This window comes from Mastomys coucha, unplaced genomic scaffold, assembly GCF_008632895.1.
Source record: "Mastomys coucha isolate ucsf_1 unplaced genomic scaffold, UCSF_Mcou_1 pScaffold21, whole genome shotgun sequence".
Taxonomy (NCBI): domain Eukaryota; kingdom Metazoa; phylum Chordata; class Mammalia; order Rodentia; family Muridae; genus Mastomys; species Mastomys coucha.
This window is the reverse complement of record NW_022196904.1, coordinates 36,102,294-36,110,579: the sequence shown is the minus strand read 5'-3', so window position 1 is coordinate 36,110,579 and position 8,286 is coordinate 36,102,294. Positions and strand designations below refer to the sequence as shown.

At 47.2% G+C, this 8,286-nt stretch overlaps 1 protein-coding gene across 1 annotated transcript in view; it reads right to left on the bottom strand.

Moving 5' to 3' along the window:
- Napsa (napsin A aspartic peptidase) overlaps positions 1–7,391 on the bottom strand; it is a 15,376-nt gene extending 7,985 nt beyond the window's left edge. The window contains exon 1 of the mRNA XM_031386431.1: positions 7,062–7,391. Coding sequence (XP_031242291.1) covers positions 7,062–7,138 — 77 coding nt within the window. The 5' untranslated portion in view covers positions 7,139–7,391. The remainder of the gene's footprint in view (positions 1–7,061) is intronic.
- Positions 7,392–8,286: the final 895 nt, after the last annotated feature.

Sequence of the window (8,286 nt, the reverse complement as noted above, 5' to 3'; positions counted from 1 at the left end):
CGAACTCAGAAATCCGCCTGCCTCTGCCTCCCAAGTGCTGGGATTAAAGGCGTGAGCCACCACCGCCCTGCCCTCTGCTACCTTCTTAACTTCCTTCCCCAGTCCCTGAGTAAACTCTATTCTGTACTAAAAAAAAAAAGAAGAAGAATTAAAGGAGGGAGAGAGGGAGCGAAGAGAGCTCTGGACATGTAACAACCTTCAGCATTTGACAGGGAGATGTGCTCAGTAAGAATGGATCTGATTGGAGAAATGGCGAGTTGAAGTGGTCAGCTCTTCTGTGGCACAAACACAGACCAGATTTTGCTCAACACAGCGGCCATCACCACCAGTGTTACTAGAACCTCAGCATGAAGCCTGATCTGACTCACTGGATCGGTGGTGGTGGGCAGTGGTGTGGGGAGGGAGCCCTGGCTGGCTTCTAACTTGTAGCAGTCCTCCTGCTTCTGCCTCTGCCTCTGAGTGGTTTCTTATGACGGGTAACCAAGCACCCTGTAAAGGCTTCCCCTGTCCTCAGCCTCTAATCCACAGACAATCCGTGACACAAAAGGATTTCCACGAGTTCCAAACCACCTGGCCTACAAAGTAAAACTATTTTTAACATATGGTGAGGTAATAAAGTGAAAAATAAAGTTTTGAGAATGTAGAAATAAAGTAAAATGGGGGAGGGGATGTTCTAGCTCCTGTAAGCAGCAAGCAATGTGGAAACGAAGTTTTACAGTAGCAAGCAGCAGCTTCAGACACTGAGAAGCTGTGTTCAGAGATAGCCAAGGACAGGTTGTAAAAACAAAGTTCTGGTGGTCAGAATGTTGAGACAGAATGACCAGGCCATTCTGACTAAGCTAAGTAAGGCCAAAACAAAAATAACTGGTGGTCGCAATGACGTTAAGGTCCACGAAAACAAGATTAGCAATTCTTGAAAGAACCCCCCAACCCCTCCCTGTGGTGAATTTCGAAAAATACTACAAACTGTCAACCTGACCTTGCTGCCAACAATCCCCCTACCACCTAGTTACTCAACCCTTTCCCAGAGACTTTTCAAGGCCAGGTGCAGAGCTGGATAGGGAAGTTGGCTGACTAAGCCAAGAACAGCCCCCTGAACAAGGCAACCAATGCCTGATGAGATCCTTTGTCCTGTCTTCCACCAACCAGAGTAAGCCAGCTAGCCCTGTTGCAGGAATCTGCCCTCTGTAAAGTATAAAAGATGTGTGCTATCTGAATTTGGGGTTGACCCTCCCGCCCCCGTGAGGGTGGGCAACCCTATGTACGTGGATCAATAAAACTCATGTTATTGTAGTGATCTATTGTCAATCTGTGTTCTCTGGGTTGAGCTAAGTTTACAACAATGGTTGGAAAGGGGATTGGAGAGATGACTCAGGTTAAGAGACCTTTTACAGAGGTCCTGAGTTCAATTCCCAGCAACTACAGAGTGGCTTGTAACCATCTATAATGAGATCTAGTGCCCTCTTCTGGCCTGAAGGCATATATACAGGCAGGCCACTGTATGTATAATAAATAAATCTTAAAAAAAAAAAAAAAAGATATGGTTGAAGAGATGACTCAGCTGTCAAGAACATTATTGCTCTTCCAGAAGACCCAGGTTTGATTCCCAGCACCCACATGGTATCTCACAAGCATCTATAATTCCAGCTTCAGGGAATCCAATGTCCTCTTTTAGCCTCTGTAGGCTCTCTCTATATATATGTGCAGTGCACATATATAAATGCATGCATGTGCTGGCTAGTTTTTATGTCAGCCTGACAAAACGAGTCATTTTGGAAGAAGGAACATCAATTGAGTAATTGTCCATCACCTGATTGTCCCATGGGCAAGCCTACAGTGCATTTTTTTTAAATGTGGGAGGTCCCAGTTCACTATGGGTAATGCCACCCTGGGGCAGGTGGTCCTGGGTTGTATAAGAAAACAGTTGAGCATGCCAGGGGGAGCAAGCAGGGATCCTTGATGGCTTTTGCTTCAGTTCTTGCCTTGAGTTCCCTGGGTGATGAGTACCTCAGAGTTGTAAACTGAAATAAACCACTTTCTCCTCAAGTTTCTTTTGGGCATGGTGTTTTATCACGGCAAGAGAAACCCTAACTAAGATATAAACTTATGCCAGGTTCATGGCCATTACTGTGACAGACCTGGTACATGTTTTTTTGGAGGGGAGGAGTGTGTGGCATTGCACTTTGGGCTAAAAAAGTGGTTGAGGGCCCAGAGCTTGGTTCTGCAGGAACTTGGAAGCTAAGCACGTTGAAAGCAATGCAGACTACGGAGGCCTTGCTTGTAAATTTCCACCATGAAGTTTAAAAATGTTTTAAAGGGCTGGAGAGATACCTGAGTGGTTAAGAGCACTGGATGCTCTTCCTAATATCCTGAATTCAATTCCCATCAGCCACATGGTGGCTCCCAACCATCTATAATGGGATCTGATGCCTCTTCTGGCATGCAGGTATACATGCAGATAGAACACTCCTTACATAAAATAATAATGATAATTCTTTTTTAAAAAGAGAATGCCTTAAAAACTCTATCAAGGCAACTTATGTGATATTTTTAATTAAGAACTACCAAAGTATCCAGGCAGTGGTGGCGCATGCCTTTAATCCCAGCACTTGGGAGGCAGAGGCAGGTGGATTTCTGAGTTTGAGGCCAGCCTGGTCTACAGACAGCCAGGGCTACACAGAGAAACCCTGTCTCGGGGAAAAAAACCAAAACCAAAACCAAAAAAACAAATTACCAAAGTGAGACTTTGCTGGGACAATTGATCCTGGTTAGCTGGAGCTGAGAAATCAGCACTAATTAAAAAGAGGTCAGGGTCTGGGCATGGCGGCTCACACCTGCTCTCACATCAGAGACGGAGTGTCAGGTAGGCAGATATCTGTGAGTTCCATGCCAGCTTGATCTATACAGAGTTCCAGGCTAGAGTCTATTGAAGGAGAGGAAGGGGAGGAGGAGGAAGAGGCGGAGGAACGAGAATCATTGTGGTGAATTCTTCTGGGAAGTGTTTCTTCAGGTTCAAAGCACAGAAGCTATGCTCGAGAGGGTGCTAAGGCTGTTGCCGGCAACCAAACTTGGCAGTGTGTAAGAGTTTCCAAGGTGGTGCTGGTCTGGAAGGCATGACGGGTCATGGAGAGCAGCTGAGGCTTGACACTGTGGCACCCAGGAGAAATCATTGGTGAAGATGTAGCCAGTTGCATTTTGAAGATGCTAATACCATAGACGACCACCAAAGGGCCAGCATCTGTGGAGTGGAGCCTGCCTTAGCCTTGGAGATGAGATGCGTGTGCTGGGACACACCCTCTGGAGCCTAGGTTATGTGTCTCAGATGTCTGACGCGGAGCTCACCACTGTTAGAGTTTAGTTGTGCTTTGCCTCCTTTGGCACTGTGCCCTGTCTCTTCCCTCTTGGACTAAGAAAGTATTTGTTCTGGTTTTACAGATGCCCATGGTTGAGACTTTGAACTCTTTAGGAGACTTTGGAATTTTAGACAGATATGAATCTTTAGAGAAGTTTGAACTTTGATTTTTTTAAAACTTTTTTAAACTTTTTTTTTCACTTTAAGGTTTATTTATTTGGGCCTGGAGAGCTGGCTCGGCGGTTAAGAACACTGACTGACTGTTCTTTCAGAGGTCCTGAGTTCAATTCCCAGCAACCACACCATGGCTCACAACCATCTGTAATGGGATCTGATGCCCTCTGCTAGTCTGCAGGTGTACATGCAGATGAGGCACTCATATACCTTAAATAAATAAATAGAAATCCTGAGACTAGGCAAAATATTCATACATTTTTTTCCAGTTTAAAAAATAAAAATCCAGGGCTGGTGAGATGGCTCAGCAGGTAAGAGCACTCACTGACTGCTCTTCCGAAGGTTCTGAGTTCGGATCCCAGCAACCACATGGTGGCTCACAACCACCCGTAATGAGATCTGATGCCCTCTTCTGGTGCGTCTGAAGACAGCTACAGTGGATTATGCTGGAGCGAGCGGAGGGGCCAGAGCGAGCCGGGCGGCAGAGGTCCTGAGTTCAATTCCCAGCAGCCCCATACATGATGGCTCACGGCAATCTGTACAGCTACAGTGTACTCATACACATAAAATAAATAAAATAAATCTTTAAAAAATAAAAATAAAAATAAATAAAAATCCAGCTGGGCAGTGGTGGCGCACGCCTTTAATCCCAGCACTTGGGAGGCAGAGGTAGGTGGATTTCTGAGTTCGAGGCCAGCCTGGTCTACAGAGTGAGTTCCAGAACAGCCAGGGCTTCACAGAGAAATCCTGTCTCGAAAAAAAAAAATCCGAAACCACCCCCAACAAAAACCAACTCATAGAGGAGGGGAATGGAGGGGGGGACTCTATGAGGGGGCACCAGGAAGTAGTGACAGTAATTGGGATGTAAAATGAATAATAAATGATATAAGAAATTAATTAATGGGAAAAAGCTCATTTACATGGCAGGAAAGCAGCAAGCCACTGAGCAAATGAATGGGTGGAGCTTCTTCTTCTTTTTTTTTCTTGAGACAGGGTTTCTCTGTGTAGTCCTGGCTGTCCTGGAACTCACTCTGTAGACCAGGCTGGCCTCAAATTCAGAAATCTGCCTGCCTCTGCCTCCCAAGTGCTGGGATTAAAGGCGTGGACCACCACTGCCCGGCTTGGGTGAGGCTTTTTTAAGACTCCATTGCAAAACTGTTTGAAGATATGTTGAACTTGGCCCTTGAGTTGAGTGTTTACCAAGCCCTGACCTAGAGACTAGCTCAAATGTAGGTCTCCAGTTCTCTCTCCTGGGGGATGGAGTGTGTTGGGATGTGGCATGTCCAGGAATGACCTGGGTATCCTGTATCTACTGCTCTTGGCATGGACTTGGAAGTCTGTGGTATGGTGGGTTCAAAATTCAGTTTAAAGGGGGCTGGGGTTGTCTCAATTGATAGAGTTCACCTGTCAGGAAACTCTGGCTTCCACGTAAGTCAGGCATGGTGGCAAACACCTATAATGGTTGAAATAGAAGAAACAGAAGCTCATCCTTAGCTATATATCCAGTTTATGGTTAGTCTGGTCTGGACTACATGAGTTAAAAGAGAGAGAGAGAGAGAGAGAGAGAGAAAGAGAAGAAAAGAAAATCAGTACTGGTAGGATATCAGTACTGGTAAGATGGCCCAGAGGACAAGGGACTTGCAGCCAAGTCTGATGACCTGAGTTTAGTCCTAGGATTCATAATGCAGAAGGGGAGAACTGTTCCCGAAAGGTGTCCCCTGACTTCCACTCACATGCTGTGCTAGCACACGAACCTCACAACACAATAAATAAGTAGATTTAAAACAAACAAACAACAAAACAAAACTGTGCCCTCTGGCCACTGCTCAACCCTAACACCCCAGCCGAGTCCTGTGACTCAGCCTGAAGAGCCCCAAGCATGTCTCCAGTGTGGCAGCAGGAAATGCTTCTGGAAGGGCCAGTGCCCCATCAAGAGTTGGGAGATGCTAAAGGAAAAGACAGGAGACATTTCAAGAAGAATCAGAGACAAGGCCTTGGCCCTGAAACAGGTGTGTTCAGAGGCTGATCGTCTGGGGATAGCAGAGTTTCCAGACCACAGAGATGAGCCTCCAAGAAACAGGGAAAGCCAGGAGGCTTGAACCTCAAAGTCAGATCACCAGGCCCCGGGTCCAAGGAACCTTCTCACAAAATGTATCCAGGTTGGATAAGGAGGGGTCTTTAATCGCGGGCTTCAGAACCAGAGATGCTTTACCTTGTGGTACCGGGGATCGAATGGAGGCCCTGGTATCTACTAGACAAATGCTCTCCCACTGGGACACATCCCCAGCTTTTGGTTTCTGCAGTCAGTGTCCCCATACCCTTGAACTCGCCTTTCTGCCTCAGCCTCCTTGAATGCTGGAACTCTACACAATTTAGCCAAAAGAATGTCTTGGACTTAATTCAGTGGTGAACACCTTTAATCTCAGCACTTGAGAGACAGAGGCAGGAGTACCGCTATGTGTTTAAGGCCAGTCTGGATTACATTGTGAGTTCCAGTACAGACAGGGCTACATAGTGGGATGGTATGTTTTAAAAAAATTGTGTAGCTGTGGCTGTGGCTGTGGCTAGGGATATGGCTCAGTGGGAAGAGTGCTTACATAGTACAAATCCCAAGGCTCCCTTCCCAGGGATTCCAGCCTTTGGGAGGTAGAAGCATAGAATCTGGAGTTTAAGGTCTTTCTTTGATATGTAGGGAGTTTGAGGCTAGCCTGGGTTACACAAGACCAAGTCTGGACAAAGCCAAAAATTAAACAACCTAAAAGTGTGGGGTCTTAGGACGTGAAGGGACCCTGGCCAGTGTGAGTGTGGCAAGCGTGGCTCTGGCAGGCTTTGCTCATCTCTCCCATTCCTTCTGCTTTGCTAAACACCATTATTCAGCCACTTCCTCCTCCCGAGGCTGACCACCAAGGTTCAGCTATCAAAGTATTGATGTCCAGCAATCAAAAGCCCGCTTTGGGAAACAGGAGGTTTTCTCTTGTATCTTTATAAACCTCCACTTGCCTATGGGCCACGTCTGTCTCCTCTCTATCCAGAAGCAGTCCTTTATTTCACTCCAGGACAAATACCCTTCGTCTCCCCCGTCTCCCTGCTTCCTTCCCCTTCTCTCTAGCCTCTAACTCTTGTCTTTATCTCTCATTTCTGGCCCTCCATCCCTCTATCACAAATAAATCTCCTCTGTGCTGAGAACTTGGTCTTGGGGCTCCTGAGCTGCTATTTCTCCTAACAGGGGGTATTATGTTGAATTTCTCAGGGTGCAAACCCCAGTTTGAGAGTTGGGTACCCAGGTCTTTAAGATGGCTCAGAGGGTAAGGAAGCTTGCAGCCAAAACCTCAGAACCTGAATCTGAGCTGGTTCACATACTCTCTCTCCCTCTCCCTCTCCCTCTCCTTCTCTCTCTCTCTCTCCCTCCCCTCCCTCCCTCTCACCCCCTCCCCACACTCACGAACAAGTAAAATCTGGGGCCTGAAAAAATTTGGATTCTTGAGGCACCAATGCGGTGGGAATATGTCAGGAGTGAGGGTAGGGGTCTTCATACCGGATCAGTGCGGCCTCCTCAGGCTCCAAATTCCCCAGCAGCAGGCACAGCAGCAGCAGCAGTGGTAGTGGCGACATCTCTGGGGACTAGGGCTGGGCCAAGATGTCCTGGGGCCCCTTTCTTCCCCTTGAGACTCCACCCTGTTCACGCCCCACCACCTATTGGAACACAGAAGTGACACTCGCTCGAGAGTGTGTGTGTGTGTGTGTGTGTGTGTGTGTGTGTGTGTGTGTGTGTGTGTGTGAAGTCCTTCAGTAGCAGGTGGTACAGGGGCCAGAGCCAGGCTGTTTAAGATATGCACTGAGTGTGTGTGCTGAGGTTCACTGGTTCCTGGCGTGTACCTTTGAGAGAGTGGTGAGGGCAGACCCAGCACCCACCCCTTTCCTGCCCCTCTATGGCTTTTACTTTTGACTTTCAGTTCGCTTTTCTGAGACTCATTAACCACAAATTTTTTCTTGAGCAAGAAGGAAGGACAGGAAGGGTTTGTGAGGGGTCTGGGAAGAGACTCTCAGCTACAATAGAGGTGTGCTGTCCTGTGTGGGCAGCTCTGTCAGCTTCTTAGGATGCCCACTCTCTCTGTTCTTTCCTGTTTTAGGGAGAAGGGGCGTCCCTCTCTTTACACATTAATTAGTTAGTTTATTTGTGTGTGTGTCCACACTACAGCAGGAGTTGAAAGGACAAAGGACAACTTCCAAGAGTCAGTTCTCTAGGATTTTTTTTTTTTTTTGTGGGTGGGCCTCAGGAGTCAATCACAGGTCAACAGGCTGAGTGGCAAGTGCCTTTACCTGCTGAGCCATCTCCATCCTTTTCTTTTGAAACAAAGTCTCATGACTTTACTGAGCTCAAGTGATTCTCTTGCCTTAAGTGCTAGAGCAATGGTTCTCAACCTGTGGGCCATGACCCCTCTGGGGTCACGTACCAGATATCCTGCATATCAGATATTGCATTATGATTCACAGTAGTAGCAAAGTTACAGTTATAGAGCAACAACAGCATAGTTTCATGGTTGGTGGTCACCACAACATGAGGAGCTGGACCTTTAGGGTCCCCGCATTGCAAAGGCTGAGAACCACTGCCTAGAGAATGTGTACTAAAGGCATCCAGCAGGGCTGGGAGATGCCAAAAGCTCCTGCAACCTAAGTGTGAGCTCCCACACTCACATGAAAAGCTGGCCTGTGCTGTGTATGGCAATCCTGGCACTGGTGATTACAGCCAGCCTAGCCAA